The 23,865-nt window shown below is 37.9% G+C and overlaps 1 protein-coding gene across 1 annotated transcript; it reads right to left on the bottom strand.

The window, feature by feature from the left end:
• Positions 1 to 11,107: 11,107 nt before the first annotated feature.
• map3k19 (mitogen-activated protein kinase kinase kinase 19) lies at positions 11,108 to 23,865 on the bottom strand. Its single transcript, XM_067986765.1, has 7 exons — positions 23,785 to 23,865; positions 20,807 to 21,075; positions 18,630 to 18,685; positions 15,035 to 17,785; positions 14,756 to 14,908; positions 13,652 to 14,349; positions 11,108 to 11,347 (listed from the first exon to the last, which is right to left on the bottom strand). Exons 1-7 carry the CDS (start codon positions 23,817 to 23,819, stop codon positions 11,251 to 11,253), a joined length of 4,059 nt encoding a protein of 1,352 aa, XP_067842866.1. The 5' UTR covers positions 23,820 to 23,865; the 3' UTR covers positions 11,108 to 11,250.

The following is a 23,865-nucleotide window of genomic DNA, read 5'->3' as shown; positions in this document are numbered from 1 at the left end:
ATAACTACAACATTCCATGGGATATTTAACAAATTAACCCCGCAATTATTTTGTACCAATATCCATTCAATGTATTAACCAAAAGATTTTAGTCCCTTATTGTTTAGGTGTATATCAGTTTATTTGAGAGTCAATTACATAAAATAGCTGTGCATACTAATTATGGTTCCCATGTGGGTTTACAGTGGTCTACTTTATTTGCTGCTTTAAGTTCCATTTCAATTTTATAGATTTTTCTTTATGGTGCCCATTTTAGATTGTCTAATCTTCTCACCAGTGTCACGCAAGCTGTCGATACAGCACAAAAACTCTTGGATATTGCTTTTTTTATTACTGATCTTTTAAATTTTCTGTTGCAGTGCACTTGTTTTAAGTGCATCATTCGTAATGAGAAATTTTGTTCAAGCCAATAAAACAAATGCAAACAATTATGGGTTCATACTGTGACACTAGGTTTGTGCTGGTGGAAGGGTTCGTTTGAAAGTATCTTCCAATAATGGCATAGTGTAGCATCAGAGGATGCTCATGCTATTAACATCTTTGATTTGAATCTGCATCTGTGAAGTTGCAATTTTATTTTCTCCTCCACTAGTAGTCCAAAGCACTTTCTATAGTGACTCCTTATAACAGGTGACAGAATCCCATTTACTTACAACCCAGCAAACACTTCATATGTTGCATTTTGCCACCAGCATGTGTTTACTTGTTAGTACTTTGCAATTTTTTTTTTCTGGGGGTGCACAAAATTCAGCTAACTGTCATTGCTAGAATATCAGTAATGAAGCTGTTAATTTTCAGACCATTTATGTAACCTATCTCTTTGACCAAGCTTTTAGTCACCTGTCCTAATATTTCCTTATGTGGCTCAGTGTCATATTTTGTTTGATAATGTTCCTGAGAAGCGCCCTGGGTCGTTTTATTACGTTAAAGGCGCTATATAAATGCAAGTTGCTTTCACATCCATCACATGGGCACTCAGGCTGTACAACCAATTGGACTGTTATGCAGCAACGCACAAGTATGGCTTGTCTGTTGAAACAATATTTACTGAGCTGGTAATGCATTTTATTTAAAGATTAAATGTTTTTATATGTGGATTTTAGGCTGCCTAATTTTTAGGTTTTATTTCTTTCCTGAATTTAGATCATAAAAATGTATTGAAATCAACTGCAAGAAAACATCTTTTGGGTCAAAAATAAACCACAATCAGAAAACTTTGGGTTTGATCAAATCAGTTTTGGAAGGAACAAGCAATACTTTCATAAATACTTACAACTGTCTTTGCAAAGTCTAATACTAAAAGGAGTTGGAGTGCACATAGCTGGGTCCTCTGTACCAGTCCCCTGATACTTTATGCATCTCTGACGCAGGCAACTGGAGGTGGGCTTTGTCAATGCTGTAGTTGGTACAGAGAATATGAAGTGCTCCCCACACCAAATGGAAGTGACTGCATGGTTACACTGGAACTGCACTATGCAGAAGTATTTTGCGATTCATCTTTTGGGGAGTAATTATTGGGTTTAGCCTTTAAATCAGGTTTATAGTACACTGATTCAATTCATGATTGTATCTTACAATGTCAAGAGTTAAAACTAAGAATTTGGTATTAATTTTCAGCTTTGTGATTACAAAATCTGAAAAAAATGTTTTTAGGAAGAAACACAGCTGTTTGATATGAATAGCCATCTCAGTAGGTGAGGTGTCTGTGGCCTCACCATGGGATGATTTTTGCCAGGTATTTTTAATGGTGCAACAATTGAATAGTTCTCATAATCTCAATGTAGTTGGTAGACTGTTGCAGCATGCAGTCTGATTCCTGCTTCTCTGAAAAATAAACCACGACCAGAATGGGTGAGTCTTAAAATAAGAATTGCTCTCTTACTAATTTGATTGCTGCGTGGATAGCAGTGTGTGAAAGCTCTTCTGATGAGCATCAGAGTCTAATTCATCTATTACTGCAGTTCCTGCTATCTCAACTTCTCTTCCCTATGCCATCTTGCCCCAAGATTCACTATAATTGTACCATGAAGGGGCCAGTTCACTTATTTCAAAATCTGAATATAGAATTAATCATTTAAATTGTTGGGTTCTTACACGGAAACAGTAAGTTTTATTTATAGCGTACAAGAGGTGAATTTAGTAAGTTAAAGTTTCTTACCTGTACCACTTTCATTTCGTAACTTAGTTTTCAACATTTGGGACAGCATGCCCATAACTCTTAATAGGTTGCTAGCGCATTCTCATTCTGCGAACATAAAACCAGTGGTCTATTTTCCTAGAAATAATGTGCCTCGATTGCCCTTGCCAATGTACTGTATTGCTTGATCCTAACTCCACAAGTAGAAACTGGGATTCATTATATGACATTTTCTGCGTACATGTATGCATGTGTTTAAAATGTCTAGCAACAGTTTAGTTTTACTCCATGATGCAATAAATAATTTTGTGCAATGCCATACTTTTTTTAAAAAAAATTTCTTCACCTAATCATTTTACTAATCCTCTTCCTTGAGCTATTTTCTCATGCTGGCCTGATTTCAACTCTAGCAACTGTAGTGAGAGGTCTTTTAATAGTTTTTGTTTGAGTTAGCTGGGGTTTTTTTTCATTGAAGAACTGCTTCCTATACAACCAATTTTCTTCTAATTGAAAAGGCTCGGCACATCTGTGCCTTCTATGAAAGGAAATAAATCTTCCAGCTGAAAACGTACTCTCTTTGAACGTGTGTACATGGAACTATTGCCCCCATATCAGCATGAGTGACCAATACAACTTGGTGCCTTTTACACACATGCAAGTGCAACATTTACTATTTAAATGCCAAATAAAACTTGAATATTTACACATTTGGATGTCTATTAACCATATTTGCATCATGTATGAAAAAAATCAACAAGGACCCTTACAATTACAAACAATTTTCTGTAAACCTTAGTATTAAGGTACTATAGAATGCTCTGCTGAGAAGGGCTGTATGATCATCTGGTTTTATCCTGCTGTACACCAGTTTTTGTGCATATGAGTGACCCATTTGGATATTTCTTCCTAACCTCACTAAGAATATTGGGGTGATGGAAGTTGCAAACATAATTATGTGCATGGAAATCTTAGTGCATCAATTAAAAAGGAAGACTGATGCTGGTTCCTTTTAAATCACTGAAGTATGCAGATACCTACCAAAACACTGAAAAATACACCAATAGGTTGAAAATGCTGTCACTAGTAGCACATTTATGTCTGAATAAAACCTTTTTTCATATCATTTAAATAAGTGTTGTGGATGATAAAGATGGATTCTGTGCAACTTTGAAATTTTGGATTTTTTATTGGACTGATTTTTATTAGTATAATCCAGTAAAATTTAATGTTTGAAACTTTTTTAAATGCCTACAAGAAAGTTGACTTCAGTGTCTCTCTTTTACTGGAATGTTTTGGTCTCGTGAACTTCTCAACCCAAAGACCTTGTCTCATATTTTACACTTTTCTAGGTTCACAACAGCAAACCAAAGTCCATAGGCTTAATGTTTGCAGGTTTTTTGAGATCCATGATTCTGTTTTATAACTCATTATCCATTCAAAAGCAAAGAATGGACATAATCCTTCTAATTCCAGTGTGTTGAAATGATTTGAGTATGTAGCATTAAATGCCATATAAAGATTCTGGATCATACTAATCTTTGAGAGCAGTGCTGCTGCATAATTCACAAGTGAATTGTATTAAAAGAACAAAGTCTACAATTAGTATCTCAAGATTTTTCTCAACCCTATGAATAATGTGGAGTTTTTCACCCAGCCTGTATTTCTGTACCCGACTTGTTTAACCTTTAGTGCTTGGAACAAGAATGTGTGGCCAGGTAATATTTGGCAAAGTTTAGTTAATTGTAGTACTTTTTTGTTTAATCAGAGATCGCATTTTTGAGGACTTCTATTTAAGTCTAATTGCATTTAAAAGCTTTTATGTACTGCAGCTTATTTTTCAACCCCCCAGTTGTAACTTAAAATGTTTTACCAATATCGCTCCCCTTGTCAACAAAAACAAACTGCACAATTTGAAAATGCACTTTTTAAATTCTGAGCCGTTCAATGCACTGCGTGCCCATCTTTTAGATTTTTCACCTAAGTTGATAAAGAAATGTTGATGGTGGAAGCTGGAGCCAAAATCTTCGTATGTTTAAAGATGTTGCCTGAAGTGCAACCAAAGGTAAAAGTACAATTTGTTTTTCCTTTTCACCACCTACATTCAGTTTGTGGAGGAGGATTAAGTCAAAGATAGGAGGCCATCCTAATGAGTCATTTAAATTTTGATAAATCTTCTGAATAATAGACATGGCAAAAAGAAAAATGAAGATTGAGCAGGCTACATGTGTACTATCAATTTTTGACATTTTTATACCTTGTATGCACACACAAGGATGGCAGATTAGTTTTGTAGTGTTAATTACATTCACTTATTTGCAACTTAATATCCTCAATAAATTAATATGTAATGCTTAGCATCTGTATCTATTTACTATTAGATTCAAATACACTAGTGAAACCCGCTATTTAATTTGGCAGTTTCCCTGCGTGTCTACAAATAAGATGTCTTGCAATACCCAAAGCTTGCAGTATTACATTGGCTATTATAAGCGAGCTATCGTTCTGGTGGAATGTAACTTCTAAGTTACTTGTCCAGTTAAGATGCATGCTTACAGTGAAAAATCAAAATAAAATGTATACATTTGTACAAACTATCTTTTTCAAACTACAAAAATCTTGATTTCATTCTTCTAATATTTTGGATTTTGATGGGCCAACTTTTTTCATATAAAGGTCTGTAACGTCCTTGATGTGCCCTTATAAAGTTGCAGAGTGAGCGGATTCTTGATCATCATTTGAACTGCCAGCAATAGGGCACTGTCGTAGGACAAAATAAAAAGTCTCTAAATGGTGCTGCTGAAATAAGCAGGCCAAACTTCACTGCTCAGCTGCAGAAACAAGTGGTGTGATTAAAAAGCAGCAAGAACTTTTCAGCTTCATCTGCCATGAATGCCACAAGGTACTGAGGGCATATTGTTTTTGGTCAGCAATGCATGCATAAATTGTCAATCATCCTAAGCATTTTGTTTCTCTGCTACATTGTATTAACTTCACTGTAGGTGGTTGCAATTATTCTTTATTGGTGCATAATTTTTTAAAAATTGAATGTAGTGTGACTTCTGAGTTGCATTCATCCTTCAATATAATCAGAAAAGTCATTCTGGCTTTGAAATTTATGCTACTTCTATATTGGATAATTTTTTGTGTGTGCGCAGTTGATTTCTCTCTTGGTTAACATTTATAAACTTAGTGGAACTGTACTGCTTCCCCCTTCAATCGCCCCTGAGGCTAGCTCTGTCTAAAATTGCCTCATCCATGAAGCTCACCACTATTCCTTTGACTTGACTTCCTTTCTCTTTCCCATGCCTTTCTCTTCTCTTTCTCCCCCCCCCCCCCCCCCCCCCACCGAAGTTCCAACCACCTATCCTTAGGCTGTGCTCATCGACATTAACCTGTCCCTATTTTCCGCCATAGTCACTATGTTCTTTAAAACTTCTGTCATTGTCTTGCCCCTGTTTCAACTCATGTCAAGCACCCCCTGGCTGCCTCCTCACGCTATACCCAGAAGTATGCCAACTTGACATACAACTCAATCCTGAGCTTGCCTTCCTTCCCCATATCTAATCTGTTACCAAGATTAATTTATTATGTCTTTGAAATATCACCTACCCCTTTCCTGCTGAAATTGAATCCATGCCATTATTATCTCAAAGCTCAATTTCTTTAATGCTCTCCTTGCTGTGTTCCTTCAACCAAACTCCAACTTGCCCAGTACACCAAAGCTCATATTCTAACCTGGATAAAGGTTGCACCCAATTATCACCAAGCTACACTGCCTCCCTATGTCCAGCAAATTGATTTTTAAGAACCTCACCTTTCAAATTACTCTGTAGACTTGTCCAACCTTATTCTAGTGATCTCCTCCAGCCAGATATCCCTGCATAGATAAGTGGCCTACGTCTCTGCTGTACCATTTATGTTCTGCCCATTAGCTCCCCCTCAACATTCAAGAGCCTTGTTTTCATCATACTTTCACCCCCTCCTAACTTTTCCTGCTCACTGCATATTTATTTATGGCCTATAAAGCATTTGTCTGAGGAATGCTTTGGAAATGTAAATTTTTATTTGTTATTCCCCAACTATCTAATTAGGCTATTTGAAGAGTGCATAAAAATCAACACTTGTTTTCTAGTTACATCCTGATAAGATTCTATTTCCTGAAGTGTGTAACATATCTTGGTTTGGGAGAACGTCATAACCGTACACCTACAGTGCCAATATTAAATTTATTAAGCTCATATTCTTCCCCCTGCACTTTGATTTATAATTTTTAAAGGGATCTTTTGTGTTAAATAATTGCAGTGTTTCAAGTTAAAAATATATGGGGAGGTATGGAGTCTTCAAACTATGTACACAACTGGCATGTAAAAACAGTTACACAGGTAAGTTAGATCATGGATACATGACAGCCTCTACTAGAATATGCCTGCAGTTTTTCTCCACAAATTTGCATATCTACAAAGATTTGATACAATAGGATACAACACAGGAGGAGGCCATTTGGCCCATCGTGCCTATGCCAGCTCTTTGGTAGAGCTATCCAATTAGTCCCATTCCCTTGCTCTTTCCCCATAGGCCTGTAAATTTTTTTCCCTTCAAATATTTATCCAATTCCATTTTGAAAGTTGTTATTGAATCTGCTTCCACTACCCTTTCAGGCAGTGCATTCCAGATAATCATAACTTGCTGCTTCCTCATGTCACCTCTGCTTCTATTATCAATCACAAATCTGTGTCCTCTAATTACTGACCCTTCTGCCACTGGAAACAGTTTCTCCTTATTTACTCTATCAAAACCCTTCATGATCTTGAATACCGCCATCAAATCTCCTCTTAACTTTCTCTGCTTTAAGGAGAACAACCCCAGCTTCTTCAGTCTCTACCTAACTGAAGTCCCGCATCCCTGGTACCATTCTAGTAAATCTCTTCTGCACCCTCTCTAAGGCCTTGACATCGTTCCTAAAGTGTGGTGTCCAGAATTGAACACAATACTCCAGCTGAGGCCTAACCTGTGTTTTATAAAGGTTCAGCATAACTTCCCTGCTTTTGTACTCTATGCATCTAGTAATAAAGCCCAAGATCCCATTTTTTTTTTAAAAACAGCCTTCTCAACTTGTCCTGCCACCTTCAAAGATTTGTTTAGCTGCACCCCCTTAAATTATGCTCATTATTCCTACCAAAAGGTATCACTTAACACTTATGTTAAATTTCATCTGCCACGTGTCTGCCTATTTCACCAGTATGTCCCCTGAAGTCTGTTACTACCCTCCACACTGTGTGAGTTTCATGTCATCTGTAAACTTTGAAATTATACCCAAGCCAGGTCATTAATATAGATCAAAAAGCAGTCGTCCTAATACTGACCGCTGTGGAACACCACTGTATACTTCCCTCGGGTCTGAAAAACAACCGTTCACCACTACTATGCTATCTGTCCCTTAGCCAATTTTGTATCCACACCACCACTGTCCCTTTAATCCCCTGGTCTTTAATTTTGCTTACAGTCTATTAAGAGGTATTTATCATGCCTTTTGAAAGTCCACATACACATCAACTGCACTACCCTCATCAACCCTCTCCATTACTTCAAAGAGCTCAATCAAGTTAGTCAAACATGATTTTCCTTTAACAAATCCTTGCTGACTTCATTTATTAGCCCATACTTTTCCAAGTGCCGATTAATTTTGTCTTGTCGGGGAAAATTTTAGAGACATTAGGCGGACTGGCCTGTAATTGTTGGGTTTATCCCTCCCCTTTTTTGAACAGGGGTGTAACATTTGCAACCCTCCAGTCCTCTGGCACTGTCCCCATATCTAATAAGTAACCTAGAATGCATCCCATCTGGACCAAGTGACTTTTCTACTTTCTACTTTGAGTATTGCCAACCTTCAAGTACATCCAACTAGAAATTGCTGGGATGCAGTAGTCTTATTCTCAGTTACTCAGATTGGCAAAAGGTGGGAAGTGGTATTCCACAAGGATCAGTGCTGGGACCACTGTTCACTACATAAATGATTTGGACTCTGGAATACTATATCAAAATTTGCAGATGACACCAAATTAGTTATAGTTAATACTGAGAAAGACCGATTAAAATACAAGACGACATTAATAAACTTGCAAAATGGGTGTGTAATTGGCAAATCAATTTCAATATAGGTAAGTGTGAGGTTGTGCATTTTGGTAGGAAGAATACAGATGCCACGTACTCCTTGAAAAATAAGTCTTAATAGGGTGGAGGAGCAAAGGGATCTGGCGTACAGATTCACAAATCATTAAAAGTAGTGACACGGGTTAAAAAGGCCTGTAACAGAGTGAGAGTTGTATCCGAGATAGGGACACCACTTTAAGAGGCTGTGGACCTTAATTACTTTTAACTACTCCCAGCCCTTAATTTCCTTTAACGACTCTTAGCCCATGAGTATGAAAGGACTGGGAATGATTCAGTTAGAGAGGGGAGCTCGGAGAGAAACTGAGGGACAAGTAGTAAGCAGGAAAGTACTACCTGTCCTTGTCCAGTACTTTATACAACATAAGGACTGAATGTGGGTGACTAATTCACAGGAGAAGCAGAAGGACCTAAGATAATACAGGTGACTGTGTGGTTCGATGTTGTAAGTAAAGACCCATTGAGGATGAATAAACGGTTTGGATACCATAGTCTGCATGTCTAATTCACTCCTGGGTCGGTAACAACCTGTTACAGGCCATTAAAAAAGCAAACAATGCACTGGGGTTCATTTCTAGAAGGATAGAATTGAAAAGCAGGTAAGTTATGTTAAACGTGTATAGAACCTTGGTTAGACCACATTTGGAGTACTGTAGGCAGTTCGGGTCTCCATATTATAAAAAGGATATAGAGGCACTGGAGAAGATGCAAAAAAGATTTACAAGGATGCTACCAGAAATGAGAGGTTCTAACTTTCAGGAAAGACTGAACAGGCCAGGGCTCTTTTCTCTGGAAAAGACTGAGGGATGACCTGATAGAGGCCTTTATGATTATGAAAGGGTTTGATAGGGTAGATGTAGAGAAGATGTTTCCACTTGCAGGGGAGACCAGAACTAGAGGCCATAAATATAAGATAGTCACTAATAAATCCAAAAGGGAATTCAGGAGAAACTTCTTTACCCAGAGTGGTTAGATTGTGGAACTCGCTACCACAGGGAATAGTTGAGGCGACTAGCATAGAAGTACTTAAAGGGAAGCTAGATGAGGGAGAAAACAATAGAAGGTTATGCTGATTGGATTAGATGAAGAAGGGTGGGAGGAGGCTTGTGTGGAGCATAAACACCGGCACGGACGAATGGCTTGTTTCTGTGCTGTATATTCTATGTAATATTCTCATTAAAAATCATAGCCATGCATTCTAAATAAGTCAATATGTCAATAATCATTCTTGTATTATTTAGGAGCAATCCTGAAGGAAATCAACAATTACATCAAATTACAGTCAAGCTCATGTAATCTTCAACAAACTATATTACACCAAGAAACTGAATGGTACTTATGTTCCACATTGTTAAAATTAGTTCGAAAATCTTCTTGCCAATTTTCCCACAAAGCAATTCCAATCACCAAATGAAATGCCCATACATCCTTAGAAAGACTTGCATTTATATACCACCTTTTACAATCTCAGGGCATCCTAAAGTGCTTTACAGCCAATTAAGTACTTTTTGAAATGTAGTCACTGTTGTAGGGAAATGTGGCAACCAATTTGCACACTGTAAGGACCCACAAACAGCAATGTGATAATGACCAGATTTTTTTTTAGGTGTTGACTGAGGGATAAATATTGGCCAAGATACCAGAAGAACTCCCCTGCTCTTCAAAATAGTGCCATGGAATCTTTTACATCCACCTGAGAAGGCAGATGGGGCCTTGGTTTAATGTCTCATCCAAAAGTGCTGCACTAGAGTGTCAGCCTAGATTTTGTGCTCAAGTCCCTGGAGTGGAACTTGAACCCACAATCTTCTGACTCAGAGGCAAGAGTGCTGCCACTGAACCACGGCTAACACCGTATATCAACGGCTATGCAAAGTTCTTGATATACTTTCCACAACTCTGCTCAAATCGAACATCATGGCTTAACAAAAAACAGTGGCTCTTTGATACTGATGTTGCTAAGCATTCTACTAAAGTTAAAGAATGTGCTTTGATGGCACTCCTGATTGTTCAGCTGGTTAAGGCTGATTGAGCTGTACAGGTTAGCAAGGTGTCAGGCTCAGTTCTGTGCTGAATTAATTTATCTCAGTCAGAGTGGCTGCAAGAGGATACTGCAATTGACCTCAGCACTCTAGATTACAGAGAACAATCAGCAGGGTTCTAAATAGCCTGCCAGCACTTTGTCAACTTGGCCAAGCGCCAGAAGGTGGCTGGGACGTGTGCAGCTATACTCCAGCAAGGATTTAATGCTTTCTGAAGAGGAAGACATGGAGGTGTGCAAAGACGATTGTTGTAGAGGGGAAAAGGGACTCTGTAAACTTGCATCTTAATCCTAATGTTCTACCTTTCAACAAAAACCCTACTCTCTGCTCCCTTCCCTCCCGGTCACGTCGCTGCAATGTGATAGTTCCATGATGGCCACAAAAATGAAGTGGCAGTTTGACCTGTTTCCTATTTCGAATAATCAGTCCATTTTTGTGTTTTTTTTTAAATGTCATCTTTTAGTACTATGATGTAGTCAGTAACTTGTGAATTTTGGTTGGGGAGAGGAAGCAGACAGGATTTGTGTTTTTATAAACATGATATTTCATTCATATGTTTTCAATGTTAATATTGCCAAAGGGATCATATTTCCCTATAATTCTGTAATGGAGATAATTTAACTCAATAAATTTTAGAACAAAATTGTCTGACATGAAATGTAATGCACAATTCAAAAGTTAAGGTTTTAGTGCAATCCTTCATTTGAAAAATGTATAAAACAGTTTTTTACATATAGTATATAAATATCATTTAAGTAGTTAGTTTAGAATGTGTAGATGTAATTCTACATAGAAAATACATAATTTCATTCATATCATGTTACTTTTTCTTGTTACTGTTGAATAGTTTCATGACGCCCATTGGTTCTTTCTTTGAAACTATTGTTGCTTGTAATTCCGTTTCTGCTACACTTTTATCTTCCTGGAACGGCTGTTTCTTTGTTTCTTTACGACAAAAGCATGTTGTAGGAGCTGTTTTGCCGAAGGGCGTTCATGCTGATCACTGGATTCAAGAGAATTTTTTTTTTAATTAAAATTTTTTGGTAGGTTGCTACATTACTTTGTATTAGACAACAATATACGACACGTATTCATATTGACTATTACACTGTAACGAGTGACTTGGTTAAGGAATAATTTGCTGAGATTGCATTAATGGTGGCAAGAATGACCAATGACGTATTGGGTGAAACAAATCTCAATTTTAACACATTTACCATGTTCATAAAATCATATTACTGCATGAGTTTTTAAAAAATGTGCAGCATTGTGAATTAGAAATTTGCTTTCTTTGGTTTGTATAATGAACTTCATTGTGATATACCACCCACTGACTCATATTACAAGAATCCATGACTATTTGAATTCAGTCAAACAGATTTTAAAGAGGAAGTTTGTGGGTTTATTGTAATTCAACGCTTAAAAAATTGCAACCACATTGCTGCTAAAAGCCAGGTCCATCTGTTCTCTCCAGTGCTAGTAAATCCATTGATCCCCTTTCCAGGGCTGCTAAATACCAAGTGCCTACCTCCAACCTGATACATCTTACCTACCATCTTGCTGTGTATCCTGGGCTTTTAAAAAGGTAAGTGATATAAATTGAGTATATAAATAAAGGAACACATAATAATACAAATCAAGGCTACTACTTTTACATTTAAGAATGGACAGAAAGATGGAATTCAATTCTAAAGCATTGATTTAAAAAATCCCAGAATACATGCAATTTGGCTTATTCAAGCATTGCACATCAGTAGCTCTGTTACATCTGATATAAAACAGTGTATCCTCTAGCACCTGCACATTGATAGGAACCTTCCTCCTCTATTAGCGTTTGCCACATAACTGGCTGAGCATTCCCTTGTGCAGACAAATCTTATGTCCTGTAGTTGGGTGATCTTCTGTCTCTGGTTGCTGCTGCCTGCCTTCTGTTTGATTCAGAAGGCTCATTTGTAGTATGAAGTTGTATAGCACAGAGCAGACAGCAATAATTTTGGACAGTGTGGGAAGAGTGTTTCAATGTTTTGGGGAGGCTTATGGATAAGCGCTTAGTGTAGGGATCCTCCAGTGGGACACTGTGTTGGCAGGATTGTCTGTACCCCTTGGCAACGGTTCATGGGGTCTGCTCTGCTTTGCCAGTTTTTCATGCTTCCATTTCTACCTCCTTATCCCCCACTGCCACAGCTATTTACACATTCTTTGTCTCATAAACATCTTTCATTTCTCTCATTATGAGTTGTTTCATGTTAATATCCCTTCAGCCATTTAACCATCTCCTGTTTTTCATTTAAACACTTTACAGGTCATTCTATTTCTTGTGTGTGTGTGTGTGTGTGTGTTTACCCTTCCCTTTGTTTCATTCCTTTCTAAATGCTGTTCATCTGTAATTTCTTCCAGATTTAGACCCTTCATCAGAACTGGAACATTGACTCATCTGTTCTCTCCATTGATGCTGACTGACCTATTGCATGTTTCCAGCATCTTCTGTTTTTGTTTGAAATTTCCAGTATTTTTTTTTGCTTTTTGTTTAGGCTCTGAGAAATCTGACTCATTTAATAAAATTTTTCAAGATTTTCCCCTGTCCCAGCAACCATCAGAAAAGTGAAATTCTTGATGCATATAGCTTTATTTGCTGTTGCCTCCAATCTACATCCTGTTGTTATGTCACAATCTGTAACATATTAAAATGTTTATGTCTGTGTGCACTTCCTGTCTGACAAATTTTACTTCCTGTTGTTACATTGTTTTGTTAACTTTAATTATGAATTCCTACGTTCACATTTATAATGAAAACTGCCTGTGTAAACATGTTAGGCTGTAATTACACCCTCTCACCAATGGTGGTGCTGTAGTCTCAGTTTTGCATCACCCAGCTCCTCAATCTGTATTGAAGAGGCACCCCAATGCTTCAACCAACTCCGTTTCTCTACTTACCAAATTGTTGTAGGTTTTGCTATTTAACTATAAATAATATCCAATTAAAGTAATATATAAAATCAGAAATGAATATGTAATTTTGAAAAGGAGACTGAATTACATTTGCATTACATGGTCCAATTTCCAACCCCCACCTCCAGCTTCATCTGAAAACCACACTCGGTATAGAGTCCCAGGGGAATTTTCAACTTCATTGCCTGGGCAGTAAAGTGTCGGAGCAGATCTCTCAATGGAATAAAAATTGGACAAATTCTGTAATGGGCGAGCAACCCACTCCACCACATTATTGCCCAGGTGCTGAAGTTGAAAATTACCTCCTGCTTTATAACACCACAAGAGATTGACTAGTATTTAAAAAAAAAATACTTACCTTGTTAGACAAATCTGTACAAAGTCTCTTGCATTCTCAGAAAACTGCTCAGGTAGGGTAGGCATCAGACCTCGATGTGCTCCAATATAAAACATGGCCGCCATTTTGTCCATATGAGCCAAAGGTGGTTTTCCTGATGCCATTTCAAACACAGTACAGCCTATACTCCAAATATCCGATTTCTTGCCATGTCCAGTCTCATTAATCACTTCAGGTGCCATCCAGTAAGGAGTTCCATGCATTGATTTTAACATTTCACTGTGTGTATCACTCATATTCACACAAGTCATGCGTTTGGCACATCCAAAGTCAATGAGTTTTATCACACCATTAGGCATAAGCATAACATTGTTTCCTTTTATATCTCTGTGAATCACCCTGTTATCATGTAAATAGTCCACTCCTTTTAAAACTTGTTTAGTATATGTACAAAAAACAGGCTCTGGTAATGGCCCAAATCGACCAATGACACCAGCAATGGAGCCACCAGGAACAAACTCCATGAAAATGCTGACAATATTGGCTTCTAGGTTTGTGCCTAGAAAACTCACAATGTTGACATGTTTTAAATTTTTTAGTAGCTCTATTTCCTCTTCCAATTTCTGATATTCCTTTTCTGCTGCAATTTGATTTGTTGCATCCAAAGCAACCTGTTTAACAGCAATTAATTGACCTTGACTGGTTAGACCACAGTACACCTAAACAAATTGAAATGAAAATGACTATAAATACATAGCATTCATTATGCACTCTTGCAGGGACAGAATCAAAATAAATGCTTGCCTGCCTACAAAACCACCATTATCCCATGTGCATTCTTAAAAGTTAAAAAGAAAGCCTTAATAACCCAAACTGCATTTTGGTTACAACTAGGCAGTTCACATGAGCTAAACAATTTCTACAATCAAGATGATTAGGTGATTTTATTGTGTTTTTCTTCCCTAATCATTTCTGATTAATTTTTCATGCAACATACTGGAATTCCTATAGACAAGGGAGCATTTTAAAGCAATAATTCAGTCAATTTTTGTAACAAAGACAAGGAAAATGTTACAATTTACTACATTATGTCTTTGAAGTCAACAGCAATTTACAGTTACTCACTGTGCCATAAGCTCCTTTGCCAAGCACATTGCCTTTGGTCCATATAATGGCATCCTCACAATTGGAGCTACACTCAGACTTTATGGAGTTGCCAAGTGAACTGCTAGGCCTGCTAGAAGTCTTGGTTAGTTTTGTAACTGTATATTCAGCGCTCTGTTGGGAACAAAATAACCATGTCTATGAGCTTTTCTTTTATGCCCAGCACATTTTAGTGCTTTGTAAGTTTATTACTGCCATAAGCAGTTAAAGATCAGTGTAAAACTTATTTTAATCATTTACCTGAAGGTTTTTTTCATTTATCATTTTTCCATTTGCATTTTGAGATAAACTATCCTTAGTATCATGATCTTCCCTTTGCTGGGCATTTTTGGCCATTTGTATTGTGTAATCACAAGTATCTTTTTCTTCTAACATTAATGCTGATGCTAGATAACTGAGCAGCTCATCTGTAAGATCGTCCTGATTTCCACATTCAAAATGATATGCTGGGCTCATTTTTTCTGCTGTCCATGTGTTAATCAGTGGTTGAACTGGAAAACTTGTTCGATTCAAATCTGGATCTGAAGCAGCTTTTACTCTAAAAGAAGTGGTGCTATGTTGGTCTTCAACAGTACATAAAGCAGTAGATTCTGCTTCATCATCTACAACATCCCAGTTAAGTCTATTAGACAAAACAGTTGTAGACTCATGTGCATCAGTAGTCCCGTGGCATTCTACAAATTCTCTTTTACCTGTTTCTACATCAGCGTCATCTTTCTTACTCAGATGCTGTTGTAACTCAAATAAATCAGCAGTAAAGCAATCTGTGTTCTTGGTTTTTGGAAGCATGGAGGGCTTACACTGATCAGTTACATTATCTCCCAGATGTGCTCCATTAACACAAGTATTAGATGATTCCTTGCATATATATTCATGACCCTCTGAAGTGACAGATTTGACTGGAGTTTGCTCAAGTGAGACTTCCATAATGGTTGACAAATATTGGTTGTCTAGGTGAGCCTCATAATCTGGCAAAGGGTGAGGGGATTCGGAACCACCTGAGAGATGGCCACTATCTGAATCTTCCTGGCTATCTAAGTCATGGAATAACACCTCATTCCTGAAAGTTTTTATGTGCCAATCCTGGCCAGAAATTATCACAACATTTTCTTGTTCTTCATCATTGTTGAACAAAGAACTGTTTTTCTCTCCATTTTGTAATACATCTATCTTTTTTTTAACATTTATGTAACTTTTCTTATGTTTTGAATTCAGGTAATTTTTTGTATTCTTTGCACTGTTTTTTTCAATTACTTGATTTGATTTTGAATTCTTACATGTCGATCCTCTTCTTGCTGGCGCAGAATGAATAACTCTATGATTAGTTTCACATGTTGTGGACTCTCGCATGATGCAATACACTGGCGTGCCGAACATTTCATAAATTCCTGGGCCTTTGTCAGTTGGATTTATTTCTTGAAACATATCACTATACTTTAATGCTGAGAAATCATTAGTAGAATGTGATCTTGGAAGCCCCAGCATCGATGATTTGTTAAGACTATTTGAATTCCTGTTGATACACGGAAGAGCTTGTTTATTAGAAATTGACCCATTTTTCAAGTGGCATTTCATTCCATCTTGTGCTTTTGTTTGTACTTTTGATGAAACTTGATGCAGATCAGGATTCACCAGTGAAGGGAGGCATGGACCTCTTTTACATTTTAGTAAATGAGCAGTTGATGGCACAAGTGTACTTTTCCTCAACCAACTTTGTGTTGGAATGGGGAGGCACTGTAATGTCTTGGAATTATATTTGTTTCTTTCTGGAGCTGAGTTATTCTTTTGATTCCTTTTCTTTTTCTCTTTTTCTTTCCATGCTAAAATATTGAAGCTGTGGTTGATATTGTGAGACATACCATAACTGATATCTTTCATTTTAACAGGAGCCTTTTTTGAAAAATGCTGTGCTTTGGTGGGTGATTGTTTTGCCACTGTGACATACACATCAGAATTATTTTTTGATTGAGTTTTCATATCCTTATATGCTACCTTTTCTTCTTTTACATAAGTGATATATTTTGTCCTGACAATCTGTTTTGGTACAGCTACATCTTGTCCAGAATTCTCTGCTAAATTCTGAGAAGTGCCTTTGTAGCTTATATTTTCTCTTGCTTTGTCTCCTTGAAACAGATTATCACTTGGTTTGATGTCTTGTCTGCATGGAAAAGCCCCATTAGTTGATATTTTTGTGTTGTGTGCATTCTGCAAATTTGTGTTTTGATTTGGACCCACAGCTGCAGACTCAAGAACATCTGTATTCATACTTTCTTTAACTAGTGGCAATGATTTGCTAGTCTGTAAATTCAATTCTCTATGCAGAATTGCATCCAATAATACAATATCATCTTTGCAATAACTAGCATTTAATATTTCTTCATTTGTTAAGTTTGTTCCTGCAATATCAGGTTCTTCACATTTGTATTTTTTATCTGATCCAGCTGAAGTGCATTCTGTATTCTTTTCTAAAGGTATCATGTGAGTGACATCCTTTGCACACAAACATTTAGCCATTTCTTGACCTAGAAGCTCTTCATTGTTGCTTTTTGTACCAGCAGCTACACAGTCCACATAGTCACTGAGAGGCATAGGAGGAGGTAAACTTAATAATTTGTCACTGTTCTCAATGTCAAATCCTGTTTCTGATGGATGTATATCTAAGTACTGTGTTTTGTGGCTCACTGAGTGTTTAGGACTCTCATCCATATTGAAGGAGCTTTGTTTACTGGATGCATTGGCACTAGTGTATTCATTTGTAGTTTTTTGTCTGTGAGACTGTGCTAACGATTGTCTTTCCAGTCTTTTTCTCCTTGTGATTGATTGTGATGATAAAGGATAATGTGGGTACAGTTTTGAAGACAATCTTGTAGCAGTGGCAGTACGGATATCACTTTCATTTTGTTTATCAGTGTCGCTTTTACCCTCTACTGGAAAAAGTTGCACAGGAACTGGAGACCTTACAATGTTGGTGTTCAGTTGTGGTAAAGAAATCTGCAATTTTCAAAAGTATAAGATTTAGATTTCATCTGAAGTCATGCACATCTTTTAGGGCCACATTTTATCATGTTTAAAGCAGAAGTGGCCTCACATTTTCAATGCTTTGTTAACGTCCTTTTCCGTTATAAGGGAACAACCAATAAAACTGCATATAAAAGAATTGCTGTACAGTTATGCATTGGACTGTGATTTTGTCATGGAACACCAATAAAAATAACATAAGCCAAAGTAAGAATGTTAAAAGCCGGGGAAATCATAGTAGAAATCATTAACAATAACCAATGTCTTGTGGATTGTTCTTGCTGGTGCTGCTAGTAGTCTTGGGGCATTGTATCTGGGGCTAGAGGGACACGATTTTATTCTGAGATTTGTATTCACCACTGTATATTGCATCTAAGCCTTGGCAGGCTGAGTTCCTGGAGATGCTGCTGTGTATTGGGCCAGGGGTGGGGGGGGGGGGGGGGGGGGGAGAGGAAAGAGAGCCAAAAAGTATCCCAGCTGGTAGACTTCAAAAAGAATTAACAATCTCTAGTTCAGCAGCCTTGTGTGAATCTTGGAGGGCTGCTTTAAATAGGGAGGGGGAGTAAATAATTGCAGAGACCAAGGTCAGCAACTTTACTGGTGTCCCAGATGTAGCTTTATAAAGGAAGGGGAGGTGGGTTGTCAAGAGTCAGAAGCTCCAGGTTCACCTGCTACCCAAGAAAAGTAAGGTGGAACAGAAGGAGAATGAAAAGTAAGGGCATGAAAATCATGGTTCCATGACTCCCTTGATGCCAATAACAAAGTTATAGACTTAGTTAACATTTAAGAAGAAAATAAATTTGAAATCACACAATACCTTCAGAGTGTCGTTACTGCTACTCTCTAAATCTGCTGGCACTTGCTTTTTTAACCCTTTTAAGCAACAATGAAAAACAAAAATGCATATAAAATCAGAAATATTGTATCAAAGCTCTGTAGTTCAAATAAAGCTGCAATTTAACAACATTTTGTAAGTAAAATCACAACATTGTAAATCTATTTGAATTATCTTTTCAGTAAGACTCAATCACTTATCAGTCTGAAAATCATATTTTAGAACTTTGTAACTATAGCACTTTTTGTTAAGGCTAGTTGAGTTTTAATTTCTAACATCAAATGAGATAAACATTTTAAAAAATGAATACATAATATATGCATATTCAATGTATTATTTTGCAGAAATCGCTTATTGATCATCACCTCAAAAGTGCAGTGATTATGTATCACAGTGAAACTGTGAATCCCTCAGTTTGAGTGTCATTGCACATCAATATCACACTGATGCCAAAACTGAACAAAAGCACCCAAAAAACTCCACAATATATATATCTTTCTATAATATATTGAAATTCTTATGTAGGTTGCAGTCTTTATTGAAAACTCCAGTGACAACATTTAAAATGTTCACACTAGTTACATTTCCTTGTAACGCCACTAGATGGTGCTTTAACAGGATTTCTAATATTAATTTGATCAAGGACCTGTAACAGCTCCTTGTCACACCTGCAGCTCACTCCGACTGTCCCTGCTCTCCAGCCACACTCTGTCTTGCTGATTGTCTCCTTCCAGCCCCGCAGCTCCTCCAGGCTCATTCCTTGACTCCAACTCCTGTCCTCCTGACATTGGCCTCCAGACACTTTCCTCCCCCATACTCTGCTTTACAAGCCCAGGAACGGGTTTTTGAAGCATAGGTAGGACTCATTTTCAGGTTAAATAATAGAGCCTTCCGAGTTTTGGTAAGCCCTTTAGGGAAATCCTTCCCGAGAGTTCAAAAGCCAGTTCCTGGTTAAAGCCAGTAAGTGGCTTTTGAACTACAGGTAGGAAATTCCCTAAAGAGTTTTCCCTCAATTTGGGAGCTCTGTTATTTAAATAGGAATGGCTTTAAATTTTAGGACCTTCTCAAATCTGCAACTGGAAGTGGAATCCAATGTTCCTGCTCCCTCTTCCCCCGTTCCTCACATTTTCACCCCATCTCCTGCCATTTCTACCCTGAATGCATTTAGTGGATTGCATGGAGCAGCAACAAGTGTGGAACAGGGTGAGAGGAAGCATTTTTGTAATGCATATTTGGCAAATCTACTGGTATAGCGAATTGTTAAGTAGCCTTAAGTAGGAATTTTCTTCAGACCTGTCATCTTCTTGTTCAAATGTAAGGAGTCGCACAACACCAGGTTATAGTCCAACAGCTCCGAAAGCTTGTGATTTCAAATAAAGCTGTTGGACTATAACCTGGTGTTGTGTGACTCCTTACATTTGTCCACCCCAGTCCATCACCGGCATCTCCACATCTTCTTGTTCATTTGTGCACCTCTAGGTGTTGGAGACAGCATTCTCTCTAGCAGCCACTTCCCCCCAGGGATCCTGCACTGCTCTTCTCTAGAGAGAGTGCCAAACAGGGTAACCCTCCCCATACCCACCACACAACAACAACTCCACTCTTGTATCAATGAACCTGGCAGTTGTTCTGCTTCATTGCTCCATAACAAATCAGGAAACTCAGTTTTGTTGCACATAAGTCTTTTCAGTACTAACTCTGCTCCCCCTTTAAATGGTTGAAATAGCACTTAGAAATTCTGATCAGGTGCAGGTGAGCTTCCAGAGGCAGCCCAATGAGTGGACAGGTGAATAAGAGGTCACATTGAAAAGTAGTAATTGAAGTTGGAACATCCATGTGCAGCAAGTTGACAGATGTTCTACTGATCATTATTCCTGCTATGGGATTGGAAGAATCGGAATTTCCACAATACAGTGATTTTTTTTAACTTTAGGAATGGTTAGATGACCACAATGGTCTTTTCCAGCCCTGTATGTTCCCAAAATGATTACAAGTTGTTCTAGCTTTGTACTCACAATTTAGACATCCCTGGAACACTTGATGAGATTGCTGCCTTGTAATCACTTCCAGGGTCCATTACTCTCTACATATTTTCTAACATCTCTGCAAAATAGTACTGTATTAAGAAAGAGAATTTTAAAAAATGGAAGTCTGCTTACTTTGTTGAATATGAGTGTCTGTGCATTGTGTGGAATCTGGGTGTACTTCAATAGTACTGATATTTGGTTCAGATTGTGAGCCCTGCATTCCACTCATAACTTCAAGACTGAGCACATTTTTAACCTTCTTGTTCCTTCTGGTGGATACATTTAATGAAGATCGCCTCCTTAGCTTCATAGGAGTCAGCAGTATTTCATCTGGGAGTGATGAATGACGTACCTTTTCTCTGTTAAAACCTTTCCAAGTATGTGCCAATGGAGTATCTGGGCTGTGGAAGATATCATAAATTATGTTACATTATTTTTCTTGTACCTAATATCCTTGTACCTGTGTGAACTTTACTCACAGCTTTTAAGTGCATCTCACATGACTGCATGAAAACTGCAAGGGAATCAGTAATCAAAAGTGCATCAAACATAAGACACATCTATGCACTAATAATTTGGTCTTGTTTTCCGCTACATAAAGTTATGTTAACTTTCGGGCTTTTGTATGCATTATTGTAAAATAGAGGTGAAAAAGGCAAGAATTTTTTTTTAGAAAATAGGGTTTGATAGGGTAGACGTAAAGAAGATGTTTCCACTTGCAGGGTAGAGCAGAACTAGGGGCCATAAATATAAGATAATCACTAATAAATCCAATAGGGAATTCAGGAGAAACTTCTTTATCCAGAGAGTGGTTAGAATGTGGAACGGGCTACTGCAAGTAGTTGAGGCGACTAGCATAGGTGCATTTAAGAGGATGCTAGATAAACACATGAGGGAGAAAGGAATAGAAGGGTATGCTGATCGAGCTAGATGAAGTAGAGTGGGAAGAGGCTTGTGTGGAGCATAAACACCGGTATGGACCTGTTGGGCCAAATGGCCTGTTTCTATGCTGCACGGTCTATGTAATTCTATGTAAAATTGCACATACCAACACTGTGCATTGTGTGTACGGTGCATGCACAATTTCAAAAACCTTTCTGTAGCTCCATTAACCAACAGTGAGAAGAGAAGCTCAATTCTGCACCATTACAGCCATTTGCAATGGCAGAGAGACAGTACAAAAGGGTGAGATTTAAGTAGAATGGCAGCTACCTTATTTTGTTTTGCTGCATAAACCTGGTTGACGAGCCTTTATAATGGGGAGAAATTTGTCTTCATAACATTTAGGGTAAATGAAACCCAGAAAAATATTGGGTTATGTTATTGTTATTATGAATGGAATAAATATGTGACGTTTATGGTTCCAAATGAGAGCTAAGCCACTTGATTTTTTTTCCCGGAAATACATCTCCCATTTGTAACCACAAACCAGGGATAACAAAACGCTCATTTGGAACCATAAAAGTCACATATTTATTCCATTCATAATAACAATAACATAACCCAATATTTTTCGGGGTTTCATTTACCCTAAATGTTATGAAGACAAATTTCTACCCATTATAAAGGCTCGTCAACCAGGTTAATTTGTTTAACACTGATTTCAAAGTCCAGTCAATACAAAATACTTGATTGTAAAAAATGGAATTCCTCTCTGTGCAATTTCGACACATTTTTTTTTTATTCGTTCATGGGATGTGGGCGTCGCTGGCGAGGCTGGCATTTATTGCCCATCCCTAATTGCCCTTGAGAAGGTGGTGGTGAGCCGCCTTCTTGAACTGCTGCAGTCCGTGTGGTGACGGTTCTCCCACAGTGCTGTTAGGAAGGGAGTTCCAGGATTTTGACCCAGCGACGATGAAGGAACGGCGATATATTTCCAAGTCGGGATGGTGTGTGACTTGGAGGGGAACGTGCAGGTGGTGTTGTTTCCATGTACCTGCTGCTCTTGTCCTTCTAGGTGGTAGAGGTCACGGGTTTGGGAGGTGCTGTCGAAGAAGCCTTGGCGAGTTACTGCAGTGCATCCTGTGGATGGTACACACTGCAGCAATTTAAACCCAAATGCTTAGAATTTTAACACATTTAACCCCAAATGCTTAGAATTTTATGCATCCAAGATTATGATGGGCTATTTCCACGATCCTGTTCCTAGCAGTAATCAGTGCTCGTAAGGAGTGTGGATCGGAGAATCAGAGTCACAATGTTGTAGCCCTATCTCTGTCCCTTGATCCCTTTGAGCTTGACTCCCTCACTAAATTAGCCCATCGTTCTTTTGTTATATGCCAGATTACATAACTTAGGCATGTTGAGGTAGATTTTTGTCTTCGCTGACTGGGCAGTAATCTGGCAGAACAGATCTTCTGCCCTATAAAGAGCTGCTCGATTTTCATTCCATTGATTTCAAAGAGCATTAATCCAGTGATATCCATCTATTGGTGCTCCCTATGATATCGAACTTAAAAATGTCTGTTAATTCAAGATATAGAGGACATTTTCCCATTTTTTCCTGACAATAGCTTCACCAGCTGAAGCAAATATAAATGCTGCCTATGTACACACCAGCTGCCATTTTTCTGACTACAGGCAGTTTGAGTGCTCAGCCCACCTGTACTGGCAAAGAATGCGATTTCCCACTGGTTGGTTTGTAGAAACCTCCTCAGCTACTGGGTAAAAACCATGGCTATGAAATGAAAGTCATGCCTGTCCAGTTGTTTTGTGTTGCTACTGGTGCCATGGAATCTGGCTCACAATGTAAACGGGGGCAGATTTCACCGCACCAGAAACCCCCAACACATTAGAGAACCATGTGTAATAGATGTGGTTTGTAATAAAGGGGATATAAGCTAAGAAGAGGCTGACATTCAAATTTCTCTCTATTTACAAAGCCAGCAATTCACTAGTGCAGCTACCAGCCAATAAAGAACCTTTTAGAAAAGTTACTCCTAAACATGATTATAACTATTTTTGGTCTAATTGCATCCATCTCCATTAATATGCTTTGATTGATTCACATGGATCATATTTTCATTTTAAACTACAAATACAGTTCAAAGCATCATAAGTTTTAAAATCCACAGCATGTCCACTAAAATCATTGGCCTTATTATACTTACCGACTTGTTTCTAACTCCTTATAAACACTAATCATCTCTCGTAATGTATTATATCCAGTGTTCAAATAAAGAAGAATTTTC

The sequence above is a fragment of the Heptranchias perlo genome, chromosome 7 (assembly GCF_035084215.1).
Source record: "Heptranchias perlo isolate sHepPer1 chromosome 7, sHepPer1.hap1, whole genome shotgun sequence".
NCBI lineage: Eukaryota > Metazoa > Chordata > Chondrichthyes > Hexanchiformes > Hexanchidae > Heptranchias > Heptranchias perlo.
The sequence above is the reverse complement of the archived record's forward strand: the minus strand, read 5'-3'. Positions and strand labels throughout refer to the sequence as shown.

What these genes read in the sequence shown, in the direction of transcription:
- map3k19 (XM_067986765.1), bottom strand. Translation starts at nt 23,819, where the DNA reads ATGATTAGTGTTTATAAGGAGTTAGAAACAAGTCG. An exon ending in AGACACTCATATTCAACAAA is followed by an intron (nt 18,686 to 20,806) that starts GTAAGCAGACTT and finishes GTTGCTTAAAAG; the next exon opens with GGTTAAAAAAGCAAGTGCCA. An exon ending in TAAATGAAAAAAACCTTCAG is followed by an intron (nt 14,909 to 15,034) that starts GTAAATGATTAA and finishes TGTTCCCAACAG; the next exon opens with AGCGCTGAATATACAGTTAC.